Genomic DNA, 27274 nt, shown 5'->3' with positions numbered 1-27274 from the left:
CCTTTTAGCTACTTCACTGTCAGCCTGTTTTGATGAACCCATACAAACCTAAAGAAGAGTTTGATTTTCTGAATACTGTACCCTTTTGAACACAAACTGTATCTGCAAAAGAAAACCTCCATTGGAAAGACAGTTAAAAATCAAAATCTTTATTACAAAAATAAGTTACACTCACCTCCAGCTTACAGTATAAAACAATGTTTATCTGCAGGAATGAACAATGATGGTCAATGCCAATGAAATCTTGCTGTATTTAGCAGTAAGTTCCTTAAAAAGGGCAAGTAACATCTCCAGTTTCTATGGGTGGATGAAAGCAATGATTGATCAGATAGTTTTAAATTGAAATCACACTAAACAGAAAACCAGCAACTTTTTCCTCGATGTTTTCTTTAGTTGCATTCATGTTTTAATCTTTCGTCTATTTGCAAAGTATGGTATATATTTCAAAGTTACAATATCCCTTTTTAATGGGAGATTTAAGTTTTAAAACTTTCACATATCTTAGCCTTCTATTCCTCATCTTGACCTAGATATTTGTTCAATTTTCTTGGCCTGTATCCATCTAAGCCTGATCCACAATTAAGTTTACAGAAAACATGGACAAATATTTAAGGTAGGAAACCATGCTCACGTGACCATGCAATTACTGATCCATCCTTGCACCCCACACAGCTTCAGTACCAAAACAAAGACATTAAACCCACAATGTCTGTTATATATCAACAGTATAAACATGATTATTACAGCTTAATTTAAGGGGTACAAGCATTACATTTTGAAACAGATCGGAATACAGACAAGCACTGCTCTGGGTAAAATGGAACAGTACTGATCGTTATAGACATGGTAGGACCAATATCAAATACAACCTTTCACAAATATCTGATTTTTGTGGTAAGGATGTTATTTTAAAAATCTACACCAAAAATTTTTCTCATCCTCTACATCAATCCCTCGGTGTGCAAATCTGTAATGTTCATCTTAATTGCGTGATAAGTATTCACACAGGGAACCTTTGTGAAATGCTAATATTCCTTTTAAACAGAGAGATTTGTGCACTTCTCAACAAAACTGCTGGGGTGGCAAGGGATGCTTTTGACTTATTTTCTATCCTTAATTTAGGGGCATAGCAAGAACAACTGTACCCCCAACTGCAATCATCTAACCCTGAACTGAATACAGATTAAACTGGAACCTTCTGTAGTTCAGTAACTTGAGATAAACTCAGTTTTTGATACTATTTTACTATTACTTTAGGTTGCATGTCAAATATTCAATCTGGAATTAAAAACTTGGCACTATAACACTATAGTATATAGTATATTCAAAACCAAATCCAGGAAAGAGATGACGAGAAACTTCATCACCCAGAGAGTGGTGGCTGTGTGGAATGCTCTGCCCCAGATGGCAGTGGAGGCCCAGTTTCTGGATTCATTTAAGAAAGAGTTAGAGAGAGCTCTCAAGGATAGTGGAATCAAGGGTTATGGAGATAAGGCAGGAACAGGATACTCATTAAGGATGATCAGCCATGATCATACTGAATGGTGGTGCAGGCTCAAAGGGCAGAATGGCTTACTCCTGCACCTATTATCTATTGTCACCCACCCAAATTAACACCTGTATAGTGTTAATCCAACTATCCAATTTAAAATCTTATAGTACAACTTTTTTACAAGTTTATTAAAAGCAAATGGCCTAAGGGAAGTCTACAGAAGTAGTGCTATGAATTATGAACACTTACTAAAAACATATCCTAGTAGCTTGCTACAGGTTCAAGAAAATTAAATGAGTTCCAAAGTATGATAGCGTGATATTCTCAAGTCTTTCAACTGGTTTACCTCTTTTAAATATGCTGAAAGGAAACACCCTAATTTAGCCATCAACTTCAAACACCAGTAAAATAGTTATAATTTTCAATTTGCAACACTGGCTGTAAATTTGCATCTAGGTTTGAAGATAAACATCAAAATTTGATCTATTTGGTGTTAACACTAATGTGGCATGGCATTATACAATTTTAGGAACCAAGGAATAGAAATTGAAAAGTTTCTAGGAAATGCAGTTTGGACACTTGAGACATACAAAGCAAGAAGGTGCCACTTCGAAGGATACCTTATAAACAATGTGTGCTTAGTTCAGTTTTACATCAAATCCAAAAAGTGGATTGAAGAATGCAATTTACATCAACTTCATTAGAACACAAAGATATGTGCAATTAGGACTAACCTACACAAAACCATCAAAAGGGATATTGTACTTTATTTCAGAATTTATAGTTTGCAGTCAAATTGAATTTTCAATTCTCAACATCTCATTACTTACAAAAGTAACATCTCCTTTCAACTATCATACAACCTAAGGCTAACTATAATATCTGAAAAGGCAAGACAGCAATTTCAGTTTAATAGAGACAAAAGCAAGACTTGTTTCTGGTCATTTGTAAGAATGAAAGGGTCAAACAATAACTTCATACACCCCACATTAGCCAGAGTTAACAAAAGAAATTCCAGACTAGAAATAAGATACAAAAGGGTTCTTTTCCTTTGTGGACAAATGTAGCAAACAAGCCTTGTTTTTGTCTTACAGTTCTCTATTTACAGTACACAGGGTAGTTTAATCCTCGGCTACTGAGGTAGTCAACCAACCCTTTCTTTAAAAAAAAAAGATGGGTTCAGAAAAGAACCATTTTTCTGGAATGCTCGACTACCTGATATTTTGGCGATTACACTTCCATCTGCAAGTAGTTCGCTTCTTCAGAATAATGACTTACAGAATGTTTGAGGTAGTGATGAGCAATAACAATATAGTACTACAATCAGTTGAGCTTGAATGTGATTGTGCACAGTTTTAAGTCTTCTGAGCAGTCTGGCATCATGTGAATCCTATGAACATTATGAAATTGCTTCTCAAACTTCCGTCATCACCCACCACTACCTCTGTACATTACAAAAAGGTACATTGGCTATACAAAATTTAAAAATTATAGTCCATATATGTTTAGATTTGAAGCTCTTCATTTCCTTGGCTGTTCCCGCTCTCCATTTGGCGTCATGGTCTGGAATCTTACCATCATCTCCATTAGCAGCTTCCAGTGTAACCTCCACATAGTAAGTCAGTCGTCATCAAAACAGGTCAGGACCGGCCTCGACCTCGTTTTCCTGCTAGCCAGGCAACAAAAGGAAGCCATTAAATTAGGATCCAATACTAAACCCGTTTTAGAAAGAGAAAAAAGGCTGACACATGGCACTGTTTTTAAAGCACATTGCTCCTATTAATGCAAAGATTAAATTTTCCTGCATTTCAGGATCAAAATTTAATACGACAAATCAAGCAATTACATTTGAGTGCAACTTAAAACCAAGGAGTGTATCATTTAACTTAATTAGGTTCCAATTTATTAAAAATACCTAGTCATATTTCAACAGAATTTACTTACAGCAATGGACATAAAACCCGTAGCATTCAATGTATGCAATGTAATTGATAGTTTAAAGCAACAAGAACAATTTGAAGCAGAATTTTATTCAAATGGATTTTAAAGCGCATGAATTATGTGCAAAATTAATTAGCACTGCAGTTCATTTAGGATTGAGCTAAGAAATGGTACACTCCTACTATCATCAGAATTTAGAATCAAAGTGACATATTTGAGCAATTCAGTTAAACAAACTTCAATAATGTCATTAGGCAAATAAGCATTTTAGAAATTAAGCAAACAATGGACAGCATTTAGTGCTGAAAATTATAGGCTGTTAATTTATGATTGGAGATTTAGAAATGCATTTTGGAGCTTTTTTCATAAATATATCCTTATGAAGAAACGTTAGCACCAATTAAATTAATAATAAAAAAATCACAAAGATCTTTATTAAATTATTAAAATATTATGGTTTTATCCCCAGAGTACTTTCATGGCACAGACAGCGGTGCATATTAGATTCAGGTTAAAGAACCCAAAACAGCAATGCAGCAAGTGAGACAGAAACCTGAACGTTCAATCATTGTTAAATCAACCTAAACTAAACTACATTGCAAGGAAACTGGAAGCCTTGCAGAAAAGAGACCAGGGGGTTGGGGAATTCACTCTTGGATTTTGTTTTTAAACAAGCTAATGTCTCACTTTTAATTATCATTCATAAATATAAGCAGTCCGTTCAATTATCTAAATCATGCAGACATGAACACACGCCTAAGTCTTTCATTCTGTAATTCAACCATTCTGACCAAGGTTTTCCATTATGAATTCTTTGGAAAATTTGGATAACTTTTTTGCAAGGTTGGAAAAAATTTGTCAAAAGGAAAATTTATGCAACAAAATGGAATTTAGTTAAAATTCATGTGGTTTGGTAGAATTTTGAAATTTTATTGAAATAGACATTGACAGTAGATAGAGAATACAAGAATGAACTTGACAAAGTGTCACTTCTGGAATAGCCAAACTAAATAACTGGTAGTAATTTTGAAATATCAGTCAACAACAAACAAATTTATTTAACTTGCCCACTCTTGGTAATGCAAGTTAGTAACATACAGCTTCTTCAGTTACTTCAAATACAAGAAATTCTGGAAAAAAGCAACAAGCTAATTTTGCAAATTACGCATTAACTTTAAAAGCCACGGAAACAGAACTACCAGTAATGTACATACACAAAAGCCAAATATGAGATTATGTTTAGTTATGAGCCAGATTTCTAAAAACATTTTTGGCAAAATCATGATGAATTATGTCCATCCTCTTCTAACAGAATGATGGAATGCCTTTATCAAAACAGCCGAATTTCAAAAAAAAAAACACCAAAATAAAGCCTTTCCCACAGTCAAGTGGAATCGTTGCAGACTATGCAGTGAAGTCCCAAGTGAATGGTTTTGTAAAAATATATACACATCTGCAATAAGGATTCTTGCCAGATGTCACCAATTAGCAAGCGGCAGCCAATCAGATTAAAGGCTAATCTGCATTTCAAAGTCAGTTCGGATAACCTATCAGTCACATTAACTGAACCCCTAATGGTCTATTTCCACTGTTGCCCATAAGTATCCTGATAAAACTCCTGGTTGTTCTCAGATTTGTAACCATAGTTACCAGAATAATCACCACCTTGGAGCGGTTGCTGAGCAATAGGTTGGGAGCCCCAGTTCTGATTATTGGTCTGGCGCCGCTTCGAATCTGGCTGGTTGTACCCATCAGCTTTTCGTTTGCCTCCTACATTTCCACCGCGGCCACCCCTCACACCACGTACCCCGCGGCCTCTCTGCTGCACCTGGGCACCCCGAGCACCTCTCCCTGCCATTTGACCACGCGGTGTGAATCCAGATCTTCCACGTGGTTGGGGAACTCCACGAACCCTGGCAAGAGGGGCACCTCTTCCACTTCTGCCACCTCTTCCTCTAGTAGTTGTCTGATAATCATCATAGCCATAGTATGGATCTTCATATCCTCCACGATAATCATGGTAATCATAGCAATAATAATCATAATCTTCATAACTATAGTAATCTAGAGGATAGCTGTAACCTCCTCTGGCTCCACGTCCTCTGCCTCGTGTCGGAGGGGGCATGCGAGGAGGAGGGTAGTAGTAATAATCCTCATACCTGGAATTAAAGAAAGTTTATAGTTTGAACTCAAGCCCATAAATTTAGGTATACTGTTAAGCAATTCTTTTCAAAATTAAAATCAGAGATCTCAGACTCTACTGGAATATTCCATTCAGTTTCAGGTATCACACTTAAGATAAATGACATGGAGAAGCAATACAGCAGATTCACCAGAACAAAACTAGTTTTGCCCTGACTACGTTCCTTTCTGAGGACCTACTTAGCTGAAAAGAAAAGGATATAATCATCTCAGACCAGCTGATATTTTCCCACCCCTCAACCCAGAGGTCCTGGAGAGTAAAAGAAATTATTTGAGATGATCTAACTAAATGGCATAACAGACTTGAATAATAGCTGAATAAGCTCACGGCAATCTCATTTAGAGAGATTTGGTGTTGGAACTGGAGAGATGAATACTTGATGTCAACTGTACTTCATATCTTAAATGAGAAATGTACCTAGTTTTAAGCACCTTTTATTTATTACAAAAGGTACACCTTAACCAAGGACAAAATAATGGGCTCAAAAGGAAACTGTTTCAATCCTCAACATGCAGCTTCCATTTTCAATAATTAGTAGCTGAAATGCAACAGGTTCACAAAGGGGAAGGGATAGTACTGCTGCACCTTTGAGGCCCATTGACACTTCATGACTATACAGAAGGATATACTGTGAAACTGACCATTATTAAAGACGCAGAGCTTCTGACACACCACCTACTTAATGTCCATTAGGATCAACCTCATGGAGTTCCACCTTCCCCCAACCCCATGCAAAAATCTAGATTTGGTCCAGAATCCATTCATACTGAAAAGCACCACCATCTTGAATGGAATCCTCTTCCCCACCACTCCAAGGATCATTTACATTTTGTAAATCATACTTGCAATGAATGAATGAACTGTAAGCACAAAAAGTAAAATGCACTCACGGTTGAGATCGAGCAGCTTGTCTTTGAGCCTGCCGTTCCTTTTTCTTCTTGTCTGGTGGTTTAGCAAGAACAATTTCAATATTTTCACCCTCTAAATACTTCCCATTCATTTCATCCATGGCCTGTCATGGAGAAGAAACAGGTAAATGATTGCACTGTAAAACAGTCATCTTTTGTACATCAATTAGAAAATGTCACCATTACAGGATATCTTTGGTTGCAGCAGTTTGAATGCCACATACAAAAACTGTGCAATTGGGTTATACTGAATTCCAGCAAATGTGTTCACAGGCAAGCCAAATGTCATATGTCGAAACATCCATCAACTAAAGCTGATGTTGAATAGGTTTTAATGTCAAAAGTACGTGCCATTCAGATTTTTTAAATACCCTACAAAACTAAATCCACAAGCAGTGATTAAATGTGATTTATTTAACCAAATTGTTCACAAAACTTGTGCAAAGAGTAACCACTTCAAAAATAAATTACTAAGTACCAAGGGAATAAAAAAATTAAATAGGTGCATTGGTAAACTGGATGCAATTGATTGCCTATCCATCTTCACAGCTCGCATACCTCAAAAGCCACCTATAAAAACATACTGCATGTGATCTCAGCAAATTAATTATCCAATGTCTTAATCAGTCGAAAGATGAAAAATAATTTTTCATCACAGATGACTCAAAGCTTGTAATTTACTTGAAATTACATATGTAATGTTACATCTCACTGAAATCTGAAAGCAGAAATGTTTATGCAGAATGTTTACCTTAACTGCACCATCTCTTTCATCAAAGTGAATGAATGCATAATCTTTCAGCTTCTTTACCCGCTCCAACTTGCCAAACTGGCTGAAGGTTTTTTCTAGTAATTCTTCTGTTACTGAACTGGCCAAGTTACGAACAAACAACACCTTTACCTGCAGTGAGAAAATACATTTAAATGTGATGTCCAACTACTGGCATCAACTTCTAAATATCATTCTCAGCACTACAACAATGAAAAACTATTGTTCACAGTTCAGTGAAATAGTTGCAGCTTAATGTGGAAGCAGTGTTGAATTCTAGCAGTTCCGCATTTATAATTTTGTTTTAAATTGTTCACTTCAGAATTTGGCTACCACCACTCCTAGGTGTCGTCAAGATGATAGTTCGGCTGCATTTTTTGCAACATTATAGACTAAATACAGCAAAGATAACAGCACAATGGTGTTAGTTAAGGAGTCCGAGATTTTGAACCAAAGAAGGGATAGCGATACTTATTTCAATTTAGGATTCAGAGAGGGACACGTAGTTGATGACTACTCAAGGAATCAGTTCTGCACCTCCTTTTGTGAGGATGCTTGAATGATCCTACTGAATAAACAAGCTTACATGTATTCTTTTCATGAGGATTAAAGCCTGCAAATGAGGGTATGTTTAGGCTAACAGAAAAGGTGCTAAATCAAAGAGATCGTTCCATCCTGGATGGTGCTAAGATTCTCAAATATAGTTGGAGGCGCGTCCATCAAGGCAGCAGTTTTTTTATAATCCTACAAATACGTTCGGTGGAATGTGGGTACTTTGAGAACCAGTACAAAAAAACTGACTGCAGAACAGTCAGTCTCTCATCTGTTAAGTAGCCAAATTTAGCAAGCCCAGCAGAACTAGGTCAAAATTCAGACCACGAAGATGCTGTCAGCACCTGAGGTCAGGAAGGGAAAATTTACTGCTATTAGAGACGATAGCAGGACTCCATGAATGAACTGTAGTGGGAATGAAGAAGCCTGTCACCTCCAAAATTGACATTCATCGAGCAGATTACTTTAAATGCGATGTAGCACGTTAATCACAATATTCAAGGTTAAATACCTTTGACATGACCTCTGGATCAGGATCCTCAATAGGATCTGCCCATTCCACTGTTACAACATTGCCCCAGACTTTCACTTTTCCACTCATAAGTCTGCGTCTGGCCTGGGCAGCAGATTTATGATCTTCAAATTCCAAGAAACAGAAACCCCTATTCTTCTTCTTGTCATCTGGTTGGTGGTACAGTATCACATCTGTGAGTCCCTCTGCCAAAATAAATTAACAGGATAGGACATATCAAAAAAATTTCCACGGGTTTATTTTTATACATTATCTAGTTTCTGTAGTTTCTTTTGTATTTCTCTCAGTAAAGCATGAGCACCTATGTAAAAAAAAAATTAAGTATGGAAGAAAGATCATTAAGTTTTAAAAACATTACCCAGATACATGGGAAATAGTCACAAAAATCCTCTCTCCCTCAAAAGAATCTACAGAAGCAATTTGCTTACAGATTGGTGCGCAAGGAGGATGAAAGTGGACAGAACAAAAATGGATGGCCGAAACTTAGCATTTCTCTGCAAGAAACAAATTTTCGTCCACAGTCAAGGCAAACGCAATGCGCCCAAATTTTGATGTGAACTAGTACTAAAGGAAACCCAACAGACCACTGTAACACCATCGATCCAAAAGTAACATCGTATAACTGTAAATGTTTTAAAAAGAGAATAGGGCCACAGAAAGCAAACATCAGGGGAGATTAGGACAAGATCCAATCATGATCTGATGAACTGGGCAATGATTCTTTAGCTCCACCAACATTTAGCCCACATTCATCAGTGACAGTTACAATTCAAGTTCAAAGGAGCATGATTTAAAGGAGAATCACATTATACCAGGAGTGTGAAGATGGAGAAAGAATCAACACAAGTCTCTTACCTAGGCTAAGATCAATAGGAGGTCTCCTAAACATCTAGTGACAAACAGCATAATTAGGGCAGATGGCAGAATTAGTGACAAATTAGAAGTCCAAATCAACCTACAATAGGATTTTATCATCTTCCTGGAACACAGCAAAGAAACAACTACAAGGAAAACATACAAATCTTTTTTTTTAAAAAGGGAATCTCAGTTATATCATACCAACAGCTAAGACCAGCATAGGCATTTATCAATGTTCAAGAGAACATTTTGCCACAGTGCAACCAGACTTCAGCTTCTTCAGTCAGCAATAAAAACTGAATACTTTGGAAATGAACTGTGCATTGAAACAGTAGAATGTGATGTCAAATTTATCCCACTCATCTGAGGTTCAGGCAATTTAACTGCCTTGATCATATTGGAAAGTAGCGATAATTGTGTTGGATTGCACCTATTCATGTAGCTATCAAATAGGCAGTATGCATCAACTGGGATAATGTGATGAGGCAAGTGATGCAATTTTACCTGTAACTTTACCAAATTCTTCCATAATCTGCTCCTTTGTCTTGCTTTTTGGAATGGATCCAACGAAAAGTCTGTTGTTTGCCACAGAAATGCAAACACCAATGTGTTTACCAGGCCGAATTTCATGGTTATCACACTGACAAAATTGATAAAAGAGTTAGTTTATGAATCCTACTTAAGCGAATAGATATACTATGTGTATGCACCACAGAACCTTACCAATTTGACTGCTTCCTGTGCTGCTTCTTTGGAGCAAAAGGTCACAAAAGCATACCCTCGATTTAAGCCAGTTAGAGGATCCATCATCAGACGCAAATCCCATATTGGACCAGCTTTCTCAAACAGAGGGACAAGTTCATCTTCGAAGAGATCCCGTGGTATTTTGCCTACAAATATCTGGTAAAATTGGATCAATGTTAAAGCATTCATAAAGGGAACTGGGTTTTCATAGTTAAAGAAAACTGATGGTCAACACAAAAGAACTGTAGTCTATGTTCTGTTCATATGGTTAACAAACATGTGGCTAAGCAGACATCAAAATAGCACTTGAAATGCTCTTACTTAGTTAACCTAACAAGTTAGTGTCTACACATGCTGTACTTTTAAGTTTATCACTACTAATGTTTTTTTCTCCCCCCACCTAAGATTGAAGAACTCTCCTAATATTAGTCAATGATGCTTACCTCAGTACCAATGTTAGGTTGAGGACCTGAATGTGTCGTAGGTGGAGGAGGACCACCATACTTCCTCTGCCCTGTAGTGACATCAAGTGTATATCCTGTTCTTTCTAAGAGGGCCTAAGAAAACAAACAGGTTCAAGCATCCAAAACCACCATACATAATTCATTCAAAAAACCTAGAAAATAAGGAACACAGACCTGCCAAACTTAATTGAGAAAACAGCCAAACTTTAAACAGAGGCAGATGACAGATTCACATACAATTCTCTACCGATACCATTGGTATCAATGGTTCAATCACTTTCAGTTTACCAGGATACTTTGCTCCAACCCTTACTAAATGGATATTTTGGATTATAATTGAATTCAATTATAATCCAAGGTCAAACTGAACAAAGCACTAGTGAGACCTAGCTGGAATGTTGTGAAGTTATGGCCTCAAGGAGGGACGTACTTGCACTGTAGTTCAAAGAAGAGTCCCTGGATAAAAAGAAATGTATTTTTGAGAAAAGTTAATTTGGCTTGTACCTATTGAATCTTAGAAGAATGATAGGTGATATGGTTAAAAGACAACATTTCCTACAGTCTTCGTTTAAGTGCACACTTACTTCAATTGGAACCCAGAACTGGGGACAGAGTTCAAAAATAAGGAGTTGCCCTTCAAGGGAGATGGGAGGAAGCTTTTCTGCGTGGTTAGTCTTAAGAATTCCCTTCCAGAGACCTGCTGAGTATATTCAGTGACTCAACCTCAAGGCAGAGTTTTAAGCTACAAAGGAGTCAAGGGGCTGCAGCCATGGACTTGATTGTATCAGATGGTGCAGTAGGCTCGATGAGCCAATTGGCCCACTCCTCTTCATTGCTTAAGGTTTTAAAACATCCTGCTATCGAAATCTAGAAGAACCACCAGAAGGAAACAAATGCCCACAGAACCAAGAACACCCTGATCAGGTGCTGATAAGCTTGTGAAATGGATCAAGGTGATAGGTGAAATGTAAGAAACAAATATGAAGGACAGGCAATGCAATCCATAAAGATTACAATGCTAAAGGAAGGATGCAAGAACAGAAACATGAGGCATATTTGCACAAATCGTTAACAAAAGATGGGGGAAGTTGAGAATGTTATAAAAAACATACAAGAAATGAACATTCATAAGAGGATATAGCACAAACTCCAACAAAGTAGGTGAGCCTTTGAAAGATACTAGCTAGTCCTCAATTAGTGCAGCATCTAATTTCAAGAACCCAAGAGCAGGAAACCTTTAGTTCCATGGGCTGAGACAGACTGGAGAAGCTGGTGCTCACCTTAAAGGAGGAAATCAAGAACACTTTTGATGGAGAAACAAAATCTTGAGGATATCTAAACAGAGGAAATAAAAAGAAACAGCCCCAGCTTGCAGGGGAGTAGAACTAGATTGTTCTTCCAGAGATGTGAATGCCAAATAGCCTCTTTTTATGATGCCATACTATCAACATCTTAGATATTAGGAAAATAACTAACAAGAATGTTTTAAAAAGGAACCACCCATCTTCAATCTCATTACTAATTTAAAAGAACACCTATACTTCCAAACCAAGCCATCTAGATTTTAAGATTAGATTTTTTAAAAGGAGCACAAAATTTCAGTATGATCCTGAACAAAAACACTGAATACGTCAGGGAGCATCATTACAAGGTTTTGCAGATTTTTTTAAAAATCCTGTTTTGTAATTATTCGCAATTTATTAATAGCAATTTGGTTCATTATTAAGATAGCTCACTCCTGACCAACAGCAACAGTTTGAGTATTTCAAGTTTTCTCAGCACACAGAGTCTAAAAAGCAGCAAAATCCTTTCCCAAATGCGAGCCAAACACTTGTACAAACTTTATATCTCACAACATTGAACAGTACAGCCCTCTATGTTGCACCGACCTGTGAACTATTCTCAGCTCATCCCCCTACACTATCCCAAAATCATCCATGTGCTTACCGAAAGATTGCTCAAATCTCCCTAATGCGGCTAAGTTGACTACATTTAGCAGGTAGGGCATTCCACGCCCTTACCATTCTCTGGGTAAAGAACTTTCCTCTGACATCTGTCTTAAATCTATCACCCCTCAATTTGTAGTTATGCCCTCTCATACAAGCTGACGTTATCATCTTAGGAAAATGTATTTCAACCCTATCTAATCCTCTGATCATCTTGTATGTCTCTATCAAATCCCTTCTTAGTCTTCTTTCCAATGAGAAGAGACCCAAAAACAGAACAACATTAAAAACATAGAAATAGAAAACACAGACCAGATCATCAACGCCACACTCAGGAATCAGATTCACTAGAGAGGAAGAAAAGGACAACCAACTCCCATTCCTAGCTCGGCAAAGAGAACCACAACAAGCACCCGAGCTACAAATCTTCTCACAAACTTTGAAGAACAGACCCACATCACTCAGCCTTTCCTCATAAGACCTTCCCTCCACACCAGGCAACATCCTGGTAAATCTCCTGGTAATATTCCAATTGTGGCCGCATCAGCGTTTGGTATAGTTGCAGCATAATATTGCAGCTCCGGAACTCAATCCCACTAACCAATGAAACCTAACACCATGTGCCTTCTTCACAGCACTATCCACCTGGGTGGCAACTTACAGGGATCTATGTACATGGACTCCAAGATTCCTCTGCACATCCACACTACCAAGAATCTTTCCACTGACCCAGAACTCTGCCTTCCTGTTATTCTTCCCGAAGTGCATCTCCTCACGTTTAGCTGCATTGAACTCCATTTGCCACCCCTCAGGTAAATTGTGCAGTTTATCCAAGTCCCCCTGCAACCTGTAACATTCTTCCAAACTGTCCACTACTCCACCGACTTTTGTGTCATCTGCAAATTTACTAATCCATCCACCTATGCCTGTGTCTAAGTCATTTATAAAAATGACAAACAACAGTGGTCCCAAAACAGATCCTTGTGGCACACCACTATTAACGGGACTCCAGACTGAATATCTTCCATCAACCACCAGAAATCCAGTTTCTAATCCAAACTGCTAAATCACCCTCAATTCCATGTCTCTGCATTTTCTCCATTAGCCTACCACGTGGAACCTTATCAAAGGCTTTACTGAAGTCCATGTATACCACGTCAACTACCCTACCCTCATCTGCATGCTTGGTCATCTTCTCACAAAAACTCAATGAAATTTGTGAGACACGACCTGCTCTTGACAAAGCCATGTTGACTACGTCTTCTGAAGCAGTCCACCAAAAATTCTCATCCTTTGAGTGCAGACAGGTTGGTCTGAAACTCTCAGATAAGCAGCAACGGAGCTTTCAGTGGAGAAGGGGTGACTCACGCAGGCTATCAAGCTTGTCCAGTCCCTGAACTCCCTTTCAGCTCTGATTGCATTCACGGTCCAGATTGTCCCCAACAAGAAGCTGAACCTCAGTCAGATTCTGTGAAGTACTGCAGTTGCTGGAGATTTGAAAATGAAAGCAAAAACTGTCTTTCCCAGGGCCTATTACAGACTTCATCATGTTCCTGGCCTCAGGCTGATCTTCCACTCTCAGACCAGTTCTCCCTCTCATTTGCTGCTGACAGACTAACTAGTAATCCTGCAGCAGAACACACAGGAGAGAAAACTATCTCTGACTGGAGGAGCAGCCCTCTGCAAAATGAGTAACTGAATTTCAAATGGAGCCAGACATTCAGTCATGCGAATTGCTGTGGTAGCCCACGTGTGCGTCATGGGGGTGCCCTATCTACAGCCCATCAGGTCAACTGAGGTTCACAAGTCAGAGTCAGATGTACAGCACAGAAACAGACTCCTCGGTCCAACTCGTCCATGCAGATCATATTCCAACACAATCTAGTCCTACTTGCCAGCACCCAGCCCATATCCGTCCAAACCCTTCCTATTCATGAACCCATCCAGTTGCCTTTTAAACTGTTGCAATTGTACTAGCCTCCACCACTTCCTCTAGCAGCTCATTCCATACACATACCACCCTCTGCATGAAAAAGTTGCCCCTTAGGTCTCTTATATCTTTCCCCTCTCAACCTAAACCTATGCCATCTGGTTCTGGACTCCCCCACCCCAGGGAAAAGATATGTCTATTTATCCTATCCGCGCCCCTCATGTTTTTACAAACCTCTAAGGTCACCCCTCAGCCTCCAACACTCCAGGGAAAACCACCCCAGTCTATTCAACCTCTCTCTATGGCTCAAATCCTCCAACCCTGGCAACATCCTTGTAAACCTTTTCTGAACCCTTTCAAGTTTCACAACCTGCCGATAGGAAGGAGACCAGAATTGCACGCAATATTCCAAAAGTGGCCTAACAGCCACAATATGACCTCCCAACTCCTGTACTCAATGCTCTGTTCAATTAAGGAAAGCATACCAAACACTTTCTTCACTACCCTATCTACCTGTATTTCTACAGTCAAGAAGCTATGAACCTGCACTCCAGCAACAACCCCTCAAATGAGTAAGAACTATTAGTATCTGTGAATCCATATTGCAGTTAGAATCAATTTTCTTATTCATGTTGCTTGTCATCTGCGTGTGTGGCTACTAAGGATAGCTGGTCATGTCGTTTCGTGGCTAGTTGGTAACTCATGACAAGCAACACGAGTTCGAATGGGAAAACACTACTATTATAGGACAAGCCAAACAGAACAGCCAGAGAATTCCTAGAGGCATGGCACTCATCCACAGATTCAATCAATAAGCACATTGACTTGGACCCAATATACCGACTGCTGCAACAGACAGCTGGAACTGACAACCGGAAGCGGCAGAGACAAACCACTATAAATGCCGGAGGAAACATCACAGAGGTGCTTGACAGGAGGCTCCCAAGCACTAAGGATGTCACCTAGACAGGGGACGAAACGTCTGCAAAACAAATTCCCAGCTCAGCGAACACAACCACAACAATAAGCACCCGAGCTACAAATCTTCTCACAAACTTTATAATATAGGTATCACAAATTATTTGGATAAAAAGGCAAACAGTTCAATCGGAAAGAGTTAGGCAAAACAAACAATGGTGGCAGAGTGATTAGTGAGGAAGGTTAATCAAAACATAGATCAAAATCAAAAATGTATAATAACATTAACACTGCTTTCTCTCCACTGATGCTGCAAGACTGCTGAGTTTTACCAGCCATTCTGATTTTGTTTCTGACATACAGTTGGTTTGGTCACCGAAAAGAGTAGTAGTAGTTCTGCAGGGCTATTTTTCTTACTGGGGGTCCGTGATCAGTAGTGTTAATAATCAGTGCTGGGAGCTTTTGTTTGTCTGTATATACATATTTTGAAAGAAAATGTAGTAGTCTGATTGGTAAGTTTGCAGACAACACAAGAGTTGTGAATAGTGAGGAAGATTGTCAAAAGGCCCATGAGGAACATCAAGGCATTCTTTACATGCAAGAGAATAATTAGGAAGAAGGTAGGACCACTCAAGGATAAAGAAAGGAACTTATGTTTGGAGGCAGAAAATGTGGTGAGATCCCACTTAAGTACTCAGCATCAGTATTCATCCAGAAAGACAGAGAAGATTGTGTGGAGAATGCTAATACAATACAGTATTTTGAGATCGGAAAGTGGCATTGGGTCTCTTGAAAAGCATCAAGGTGGATTAAGCCCCCAGGTCCCTTTAGGATTTACCCAAGGTTACTGAGAGAGGCAAAGGAAATTGCTTGGACCTTAACCATGATCTTTGTATCCTCATTAGCCTATTAAGGGGCCCTAGAGGACTGGCGATTAACTAAAGTTGCTCCTCTACTCAAAAAGGGAAATACAGATAATCCAGGAAATTAGAAACGGGTGTTACATTGGTGCTAGGGAAGCTATTGGAGAGAATTCTTAAGGATAGGATTTACACGCATTTGGAAAAGTACATTTGGGACAGTCAGCATGGCTTTGTGCAGGGTAGGTCACGTTTTACTAAATTGATTGAATTTTCCAAGGAGGTGACAAAGGTGGTCAATGAGGGTTGAGTAGTGAATGTCATCTACATGGATTTTATTAAGGATTTGAACAAAGTTCCTCATGTTGGCCTCATCTAGAAGATTAAGATGCATGGGATTCATGGTGACTCGGTCACACGGATTCAGAACTGGCCTGCCCATAGAAGGGAAAGGGTAGTGGTAGAAGGTTGCTTTTCAGGCTAGAGGTCTGTGATTGGGGTGTTCCACAGAAATCCGTACTAGGACCTCTGCTGTTTGTGTTATTTATAGATGTTTTGGATGAAAACGTAGACGGGCAAGTTAATAAGTTTGCAGACGATACAATGATCGGTGGAGTTGTGGATAGTGTAGAAGGTGGTCAAAGGAAAAAGCAAGATATTGATCAGTTGCAGGTATGGGCAGAGAAACTGCAGATGGAGTTTAATTCATGTAAATGTGAGGTGCTGCATTTTGGGAGATCAAATGCGAAGGAAAAGTATCAGTTAATGTTAGGAACCTGAACAGCACTGACATATACAGGGATCTTGTACATATACATATATGGCATGCTTGCCTTTATTGGTCGAGGAACTGAGTACAGAGTCGGGATATAATGTTGCAGTTTTATAAGGCTCTGGTTAGGCTACACGGAGTATTGCATTCAATTCTAGTCACCACATTAATGGGTGTGGAGACTCTGGAGAGAATGCAGAAGAGGTTACCAGAATGCTGTAGATTTTAAAAGTATTACTGTTTTTTTAAGAAACAGTAGTACGTGTGTGGCATACACTTCCAGGGATGGTGGTAGAGACACTTTTGGATATGCACATGCTTATCTTGAAGTACATGGGAACTATTGGGACTCTGACCTCTGCAACAGTAACGCTCCAAGCTTTGGTTTGAATGAATCAATCTTGAAAAAGACTGCAAGGAATGGAGGGATATGGACCAAGGGTAGGCAGAAGGGATTAGTTTAATTAGGCATCATGTTCAGCACAACACTGTAGGCCGAAGGGGCCATTCCTATGCTGCACAGTTCTATGTTCTGTGATACAGCTGGATATAGAATGGCTGGAAACTTGGATGGAGAAAGGACAGATAGAAGTTTAACCAGCAGGACCCTTAGGAGCACTGACATGGAGGAATCTTGTGGTGCAAGTCCGTAGCTCCCCGAAAGTGGCAACACACATGGACATGGTTATCAAGGTGACCAATAGATCAGTTGGAACATTGAATGTAAAAGTTAGCAAACCATATTGCAGCTGTAGAAAACTTTAGTTAGTTCACATTTAGAACATTGCTAAGAGAACTGCGCACAACATTTTAGGAAGACTTTGGAAAGGGTGCAAAAGAGGCTTACTAGGATGTTGCCGGAATTGTAGTGGATCAGCTGCGAGACGCTGGATTGTTTTTGCTAGAATGTCAGAGACTGAGGGGAAATTTGAAAGTTGTATACAAAAATCGAGGGGCATGGAGTGGACAGACTAGCCATTTCCCCAGATGAAAACAGCAAATATTAGGGGGCACAAGCTTAAGGTGAGAAGGGTGAAATATAAAGAAAACACACTGAGTCAAGTTTCTTCCCGTTCTCCACCCCATAAGATACTCATGTTTAAGAGGCATTTAGACAGACACTGAACAGCAAGGAATACAGGGATACGGACCATGCGCAGACAGAAAGGTTTAGTTTAGAATAGCATCATGATCACAGCAAACAGCCTGTTCATGGGTTGTACCACGCTGTTGGAGACTTTTCCTCTAACTTAAGCAAAAACATTTATTATAAAAATGTCAGATAACAAGAGCTACCGCCTCAGTATTAGCATTTTACCTTAATTTTTGTCTCATCTGGACCTTTATTAGCATCTGTTACTTTAGATCCTTGCTTTTCCCTCTGTCTGTAAGTCTTCATTACTCCACATAGAAAGGCACTTTTATTCTATACAGAAAGAAACATAAGCCTTCACAAAGCTGTGACTGCATTCCTGAAAATTACAACTGTAAGCAAAACATTTATTCCATACAAACAATATTAAAAATGCAGTGAGATTCCATAGGACATTCCTCATCAGAAAATAATAATGTTAAATCAATGCACCCTACAACCGGAGATATTTTTGATTGCTACATTTTTACATTGGTAAGTGAAATAGGTTCCCTGCCAGCCAAAAAACAAACTTATTTGGCTACTTACAGGTGCCTTCTGCATGTTAGCGATCCTGTTTACAGAAACTTCTGTTCCCTGGACCTCCTGATCACAATGACCCAGCCCAGACTTCAACTCTCCAAACTGTAGCCTGCCCCCACTCCCTGGAGAGTTGCGAAAGCTTACCCAACCTACTTATACTTTTTTTTTCCAAAAGTAGGACTTCAGTTTCTGCTCAAGACCAAAAGCTGATGTTCAAAGTTCAATCCAAAGCTTAAGCCAATGCTGTTAAAACAGCCGCCCTAATGGTTTAAGGATACTGGGGATTTACAATATGTTCTTAAAAGTAAAAGTGCTTCTACTACTCCCCGAAGCCTCATTATAAGGTCTGATTGAAGAAGAGCAACTTTGAAGATTATCTTGAAGTACATGGGAACCATTGGGACTCTGACTTCTGCAACAGTAACGCTCCAAGCTTTGGTTTGAATGAATCAATCTTGAAAAAGACTGCCACCCTCGGCACAGCGAATGTGTGGTGGATGGGGTCGGGGTGAGTTTGGCCACAAAGTTGGGGACTGCGGTGGTGATTGAGGTGTGCGCACGTGTGCAGCCACTTACAGGTCAGCATGCAGGAATTAAATCTCTCAAAAAAGGTCAAAACATGCCCCACTGACTCACCCCCATTCAAATGGAACTATATTGAACAGTGCTACCTTTAACAGTAAGCTACCTTTGTGGACCACTGCTACACGTTTGGTGTAGGTATATCCAAAATATCATTTGGGAGGAAGCCCCAGAATTTTGACCCAATGACAGTGAAGAATAATGATGTATTTCTAAATCAGGAATACTGAGCAGTGAGGAGAATTTGCCTTGTCCTTTGAGAGAGATGCAGTTACGGGTTTGGAAGGTGCTGTGCAAAGTCCCTTGGTGAATTCCTGCAGTGTATCATATACATGGCACATATTACTCTTACTAAGCACCAGTGGAAGGAGGAGTGAATGAGTGCCAATCCTGCTTTGCCCAGGATTGTGTCAAGCTTGTTTAAGTGTACTTATCAAGCAAGTGAAAAGTATCCCAAAACACTTCTGACCGGTGTCTTGAAGGTGGATAGACTTGAGAGTCAGAAGGAGTTACTCGCTCCACGATTCCTAGCCTATTTATTTATATTGCCAGTCTAGTTCAGTTTTGGGTTATGCTAACCCTTAAGATGTTAATAGTAAGAAATTCAGTGATGGGCGTGCCTTTGAATGTCATGGGACAATAGCTAGCTTTTCTTGGAGATAGTCACTACCTGACACTTGTGATCTGAATGCTATTTGCCACTTGCCAGCCCAAACCTGATTACTGCACAATCATTATGACCTTTCGGTGGAAAGGTCATTGAATAAAAGATGGCTGGGACTAGGACTCACTCCAAAGAACTCCGACAGAGATGTCCTGAAAATGAGATGACTGATGACAATCCCTCATGCAAGGGGTGACTCCAAAGAGAGAATTTTCTCTCTAAACCCCAATGACTCAAGGTCATTGCACTACACCAAATGTGACCTTGATGTCCAAACAAGGGGGGGGGGTTTAAGTATGGTTGCTGGCAGGAGACTCCCTAACCTAAGCTTGGCCTGCGTTAATATTGCGTACGGTCCACAATCAGTGTTGAGGATTCCAGAGCAACTCCCTCCCGACTGAATACCTCTGTCCCAATTAAAATGATGTGTCACAATGAAGTCAATGATTTCTCCTCATTTCTGATATAAATTACTTTTAAATTAAGCTAAGGAATTGATTAATTCCACTGAATGAGAAACTGTTTTCTCACGTGTAAGGATGAATCAAACAATGGAACATAACATTCAATTAAAATAAAATAATAAGATTTGCAAGAGATATATGAAGTGTCTCATTGGCATAGCTGTTAATTCACCATGGTTTAGAATAAAGTAGATTCAACTGATGTTTAATTTTGATATTAAACTTATTGAACTATACACAGATGAGACAGTACATTTACATACCATTTCCTACTTATACAATTAAAAAAGGAGTGAAAATACTATGGTAAATACGAACTTCAAGAATGGCATTCATGCTTTTAAGGTCACTGTCTCAAAGCTACTGTTTTAGATAAAACGAGATGACCAACTGTGAATTTATAAACAGGATAAATAAAACTAATAAGTAATACGCCGCACTTCAAGTTGCAGCAAGTTGATCTATTTAAGCATCTGATTGTTAATGGCACTTCAAACTCAACAGCATCTGTTATATAATTTAGATGGCACATCATAATCTGCATACAATATTGCACTTTGAATAAACATAACAATTCTTACCTGAACATGGGAAAGATCACTTTCCTTAAACTGTTGTAGTACTGACAATGCACCCTCTTCATTGAATTCCCTCAATGCATCAATTGCTCTCTCGTCTAAATCACTATGAGAAACTAAACCTACAAAAACAATCCAAGCAAGCACCAATTAACAAAAAACTTTTCAGCAATACAAAGAAATCGAACAGTTTTAAAATTTAAAAAAAATTAGAAATGTTACTTGAGATAGGATCCTATCAAATATTTAAAAGGTGAAAATAATCTCAACTCACAAAATGGCATAGGAACCCCAAATTCAATATACATTATCCTCAGTTTTATTGCACCAATGACAAATCCCAGAATAAAATTATATCTCTGCTCAGATACAAAAGGATTTTGATGTACTTCAGCCAATGACTGTACTTTAACTGAACTTTAACTGATCTAAGTGAACAATTTTTGTAAAGCTCACATTTACATCAGCTTAAAGGTTTAAAAAAAGCAAGATGTTATTTAAAATGAATTAAAAACGGAATACTGGGCTCCTGAAAAAGTTAGCAATCAAATATTTAGGAAGACAAATGAAATGCTGGCCTTCATTGCAAGGGAGAGGAACCTAAACATACAGTCCTGTTGCAATCATACAGGGACGTTATTGAAACGAACACAAAGGGTACAATGTTGAGTTTTGGTCACTTAAGGGGGATAGCTGCATTAGAAACAGTTCAGAGATGGACTGGGCCTAAACTTTAGATGAAGCAGATTCAATCTTAGTAAAACAGCACAGCTGTTGAAAGAATGTTTCTATCTGGAGAAATTTAGAACATGGAGGTGATAGTTTCGGGATAAGGGGTTGGTCAATTTAAGATGGTGAAGGGGAGGAATCTTTTCAGAGGGATGTGAATCATTGGAACTTTCCCAGACAGCTGTGGAGGTTAGGTCATTTAACAAATGCAAGATTTCTGAAAACATATGATCAGCCATGATCTTGTTGAATGGAGCTGGGACACATTGTCTACGTGTACTAGAGGTATTACAGACTAGAATGCAATTTAAATATAATTTAAATTTACATAGTGTCTTCCAAGTATGAAATGGCTGCAAGGCATTACATTATAGGTTGTTCTGCTATGCCATGCATTTCGTTAAAGTGAATTCACTATAACACAATTGACGAAGTGGGGACACTTTCTATAGCGCGAACTTTTAAAGCATGTTTTGGTTATAAGGTAACTCTGGCCCCATTAGTTTAAGTAGTGCTGCTATTAACGCATTTTCTTATAACACATGGTTGCACGAGAACAGAACTACTGCATTATAGCAGAACCGCCAATACACAAACATTTATAAACCAGAAACATGACACTGAGCTCTGTCAGGTTGTATTAGCTTATTGACAAAAAGGCTGGGTTAAACTTTCAAGTCTCCTAAAAGATGGGAAATAAGGTAAATTGGAAAGGCATAGAGGGAATTTCAGAGCTCGAGACCTAAGCAGAAAGCATCACCACCACTGGTGCAGGAGTTTTAACTAAGAACATACTGATGCCAGAATTAGAGGAGCACATGAATGAGAGGAGTGTAGGGATGGAGAAGATCACAGAAATAGGGATGGACAAATCCAAGGAAGATAGATCAGCATTTCAACCTCAAGATATTGCTAAACCAAGAGTCAAAACATATCAGCAAACCAGGTGTCGTACAGGTTATGATAGTCTTGGATGTCTCAAGTTGAGAGAGAATACAATGTAGGACACCGATCAGAAATTTGTCAAATAGAGAACAAATATGTCAAAGTTTCAGGAATAGGCTCAAACTACAATAATGTCAGCTGATTGTATGGAGATTATGCAATTAAGACCCCCCCCCCCAAACTGTGATTGCAAATGATTCATAGGATCAAGCATAACATCAAGGTCACAAACAGACTGGTACAATTGCAGAGCATTATCATGATGAGCCAGAGCTTACAGCACGAAAATACAGAGGAACCTCGATTCTCCGACTGATAAGGGTGGGGAGTATTTCATTCAGTTAATCAAATTCCGGATAATTGAATGCCAGATAACAGTTTAGCAGAGCATCAGGACCTTGCGATCTTGCCAGATAATCAAATGCTGGATAATTGAGATTCCTCTGTACACCCTTTCATCCAAATCGTCCATGCCGACCAAATACTTTAAATTAATGTAGTCCTCTAAATTCTAAATATCTCTCTAAATTCATCCAATTCATGTACCCAGCCAGATGCTTTTGAAATGTTGCAACTACGCCACCTCATTCCATACACACACCACCCTCTGCATGAAAAAGATGCCCCTTAGGCCCCCTTTCAAAAACAAACATTTTAAACTTATGCCCTCTAGTTTTGGATTCCACTAGGGATAGGGATCTGAACACTCAATTTTATAAACCTCTATATAATGAGTAGATTGAAGTTTGGAGTGGAGTCTAAAGACAACTGCAGTCTGCCCATATTGAACTGGAGCTGTTGTTTACATCCAGTACTAAGACATTGCATAACCTGTCTGATAATTCAGCACTGAAAGAGCCAAGAGAAGTAAAGGCGAGCTGGAGCTGGGTGCCATCAACCTGCATGTGAAAACTTACCCTGCATCTTCAAACGGTGGTGTTGAGCAGTATTCAGATGAGAAATGAGGGGGGGCCAAAGCTAGATCCTAGGGGGGACGGTAGAGGTTATGGTGCAGGAGCAAAAAGATATTGCAAGTGATTCAACATGTAAGCAAGTCCCACATAACAGAATGACAGTGGAGGCAGCATAGCCAACTGTACAAAAGAACTATAGGTCAGGACAATGAAGATAAAGTTTAAACTTCATCACAGTTACACAGAAATCAACTTGCGACTTTAGTATGAGCCACTGTGGAACAATTCTATGAACAGAAACCTGACTGGAAGGATTCAAGCAAAAGATTGAGAAATAAAATAGATTTGGGAAGTAGCAACATATCTAAAGGCAATTGATAAGAAAGGCAGCTTGGAGATGGGATGAAGTTTGCAAGGGCAGTGGAGTTCAGTTCTGTTTTAAGAATGGGTAATGGTGGAGATCTCAAGTAGGAGTGACAACCAATGAGGGATAGAACACTTCATAATATCAACTAACATGGAAGCCAACAGAAGACTGAAGTGGAGCGGGCTAATCAGCAGTGATAAGTTTCAGCAGAAGAGAACAAAGGCAGAACAGAGATAGGTAATTTCAAAAAATTTCAGGGAATTCCAATATCCAGCCATTAGCCTAGGTAGCTTCTCAAGCAGAGTGGTGGGGAAGAACATTTCCCATCAATATCAGAAAAACCTATAGCTGAAGACTCAAAGGGAATATTTCTTCAAACTTTCCTTCAAGCAAAGCAACAGGCTTATAATATTCAAAGATGAAAAGAAAGGGAACTTCTGCATTTAAGTTTTATGAAGTAGTGTTAACAAGATGAAAATAATTTACAACTCCTACACTAAATATCGCTGTTAAAAATGTGAACATGAGAATAGAGCAGAGTGGTGCTGGAAAACCATAGGTCAGGCAGCAGGCGAGGAGCAGGTAAATCGACGTTTCGGGCAAAAGCCCTTCATCAGGAATAGAACACTGGTTTCCAGCATCCGCAGTCCTCACTTTTGCCTATGAGAATTGAGCAGCAAATCCTGAAATAAGTCCTCAGTAGGTGTTGATGATCCCATGAACTGGTTGGACAGCAGACATTCTCCTGGCCAATTTTAATCTCAATTAGTATTGTTAAAACATATCGTGCAATAATAAATTTCTTGTTATTGGAAGAAACTGGTGGGTTCAAATCTGTCTACACTTCAACAGTGACACAGTACAAAAGTATTTTGTTGTCTATGAAGCACATTGGGACTTCAAGATTGCAAAAAATACTACATGGTACACTTTTTTAACATCTTCAGAGTAACAAAACTGCCAGAACAGCAATAAGAACAGGAGCTATAGTTCTTTCTTTTCTGGTGTGATTTAAGAGCTTGAAGTCAACTTATAACTCAGGGGGCTCTAGCTGAAATGAACCAACTCAAAATAAAGCAAATCATGATCTTTCTGCTCTGTAATGGCTTAGTGTCACACCAGATAATGTCAGTGCTTGCAAGATCATATGGTGAATTTCAACTGCTCAAGAAAAGTATCCATTTTGATCTCTATGTGAAATCTGGCTCTAGATGATATCAACTCCATAAAAAAATGGCTATTTTACTGATCTAGTCACCTTATTCTTGCATATATCCTTTGTCTATAAATAGATGATCACTTGCAGGATGAGTCAGTCCAAGCTACCTCCTGTAATCCATGCAAATGCAGCAATATTTAATGTCCTTTCATTGATATAGCCCATTTTTACTGAATTGAAATTGTACAAACAAACAACACAAAAATGGACATAAGAATGCATGTCAAATTGAAATAGGCAACTTAAATCGATGAGTTTTAGTACAGAGTACTCATACAATTTGCAACCATACCTGCTAAATACATTTCATCCAGCTTGTCCGCAACTTTCTTTGGTAAACCAGCACTTAGTAAAGTTTGATAGTGTTCTGATCGAACAACGGTAGTGGAAGTATCCATCGGCTCTTCCGTACCATTTCCATTCATATGCTCGGTAGCCATTTCTTCAGTGGACATCTGTACACGTGTACACATAAATAAAAGCAGAAACAGGGGCGGTATTGTTTTAGAAATTAATAGCCCTAAACTGACAGCACTACTATTATTCAGTCTTTTGGGGCGGAAAAGGACTAGACATAACCGGGCCGGCTGGGAATCATATTGCCAGATCCGTCTATAATGATCTCAGCTTTAGTCATCGTTCCCATTCCAGACAGCGGGCTTGCATCAGTACTCATTTTCAAGGATGAATGACAGACAATAAAACATACCTTCCCGCCTCCTTTAATGGTGCACGACAGCGAGTATTCGTTCACCGATACATATCTGGGATGCAGCAACAGCGGGAGGTGCCGGCTAATTTAACCATACAACCAATCCAATGATTGGTGTAGGAAAGCAGATCGTTCATTCACCATCGCCACCCCGCCAAAGCAGTCAGGGTCCCGGAGGGAAAGGTCAGGTCGGCGGCAGTGATGGTCGCAGAGATGGGGAAAAGGAAGTGAACCCAGTGCTGTCTCCTACCTACCAGCCGGTTCCAGCTTTCCCGCAGCCATGTGACACAGACAAAGGCCATACTCCGGCATCTCTGATGCTACTAATCCTGGAACTACTAACATCCCCACCCTCTCCATTTGCTGAATACACACTCTGCTCAAACAGCACGGCAGAGGTCTCACTCTCGAGGCCTCGGGCCCACATCCACCCAGACTGAGGCTCCGGCTCTGCCTGCGGCCCACGGACTCACTGACACCGCTCGATTTTCGGGCATGGCACCAGCCCGCTCCCACCCCGAGTTACAAACAGGAACAATACCTACTCACATGTTACTCCATGCCAGCAAAGCCAGGTAGTCAGATAGATGCGGTGCCGGCTAATGCTCCCCAAATCCCTGCCTGTCAGTTGAGCCACCTTACCTTTCCCTTTCCGTCCTCTCACACAACGTTCCACAAAATGGCGGCTCGACGCGCACCTCCCAGAGCCCCCAAGCTCCACTCACGCGTTCTCATGGTGGGGTCTCCCGACCTGCCCCGCAAGGACATCGTCAATGATTCAATGATGGGCGCGGCCTCAACGTTGGTGCCATTCCTTCATCTTCTCCATTGGGTAGAGAAAGCTAGAGGCCGCGCCCCCACGACTGATTGACAGGGCGCTATGGAATAGGATGGAAAAGTCCCGGCTCGTTTTGAGCTGGAAACCGTTTAGTCCTTTCATCGTAAGGAATGAGAAGACAGCTCCAATCTCATTTAACCTTTTAGTCCCAATTCTGTGCAGAGATGTTCTGAGGCACTCTCCCCAAGACCAATCATAGAGTTGTTATACTGTACCGTAGAATGAACCCGTTCGGCCCATAAGATTTAGGAACAGAATTAGGCATTTCACCCCGTTGAGTATGCTCCGCCATTCGATTATAGATGATATGTTTCTCAATCCTATTCTCCTTGCCTTTTCCTCGTAAACCTCGATCCCCTTACAAATAAAGAACCTTTAAATAGACTCTGCTTTAAATAGACTCAATGATATGGCGCCAGAGTCTTCTGCGCCAATAAATGTCACAGGTACACCACCCTGGGCAGAAGAAATTCCTCCCCATTTCAATTCTGAAGGATCGTCCCCTCATTCTGAGGCTTTGTCCTCGGGTCCCAGTTTCTCCTATTGGTGCAAACATTCCCTCTACCAAGGCATCTCAGTATACTGTAAGTTTACTGTCAAGTACAGACCCAGAGTCATCAACCGTTCCTGATATGATAATCCATTGGGATCATTCTTGTAAACATCCTCTTACCCTAGATATAGGCTTAGAACTGCTC

At 39.6% G+C, this 27274-nt stretch overlaps 1 protein-coding gene across 8 annotated transcripts; it reads right to left on the bottom strand.

Moving 5' to 3' along the window:
• Positions 1-133: 133 nt before the first annotated feature.
• Positions 134-26505, bottom strand: LOC140483140 (heterogeneous nuclear ribonucleoprotein Q-like). 8 transcript variants are annotated; one of them, XM_072581130.1, is made up of 12 exons: positions 26381-26505; positions 25319-25481; positions 20856-20974; positions 18208-18315; positions 10443-10556; positions 9979-10155; positions 9760-9895; positions 8377-8582; positions 7296-7445; positions 6527-6648; positions 5084-5592; positions 134-3161 (listed from the first exon to the last, which is right to left on the bottom strand). In XM_072581130.1, the coding sequence occupies exons 2-12, from the start codon at positions 25479-25481 to the stop codon at positions 3133-3135; spliced, it is 1833 nt and encodes a 610-aa protein (XP_072437231.1). In that variant the 5' UTR covers positions 26381-26505; the 3' UTR covers positions 134-3132. The 8 variants fall into 8 exon arrangements, with proteins under 8 accessions (XP_072437231.1, XP_072437232.1, XP_072437233.1 ...); XM_072581131.1 differs by having other exon boundaries at positions 134-3158; XM_072581132.1 differs by having other exon boundaries at positions 5099-5592.
• Between the last annotated feature and the right edge of the window lie 769 nt (positions 26506-27274).

Source organism: Chiloscyllium punctatum, chromosome 11 (genome assembly GCF_047496795.1).
Source record: "Chiloscyllium punctatum isolate Juve2018m chromosome 11, sChiPun1.3, whole genome shotgun sequence".
Taxonomy (NCBI): Eukaryota; Metazoa; Chordata; class Chondrichthyes; order Orectolobiformes; family Hemiscylliidae; genus Chiloscyllium; species Chiloscyllium punctatum.
The sequence above is the reverse complement of the archived record's forward strand: the minus strand, read 5'-3'. Positions and strand labels throughout refer to the sequence as shown.

What these genes read in the sequence shown, in the direction of transcription:
- LOC140483140 (XM_072581128.1), bottom strand. Translation starts at nt 25,481, where the DNA reads ATGTCCACTGAAGAAATGGCTACCGAGCATATGAATGGAAATGGTACG. An exon ending in GGATGAAATGTATTTAGCAG is followed by an intron (nt 20,975 to 25,318) that starts GTATGGTTGCAA and finishes TTGTTTTTGTAG; the next exon opens with GTTTAGTTTCTCATAGTGAT. An exon ending in CAAGCTGCTCGATCTCAACC is followed by an intron (nt 5,593 to 6,526) that starts GTGAGTGCATTT and finishes CTTTAATTCCAG; the next exon opens with GTATGAGGATTATTACTACT.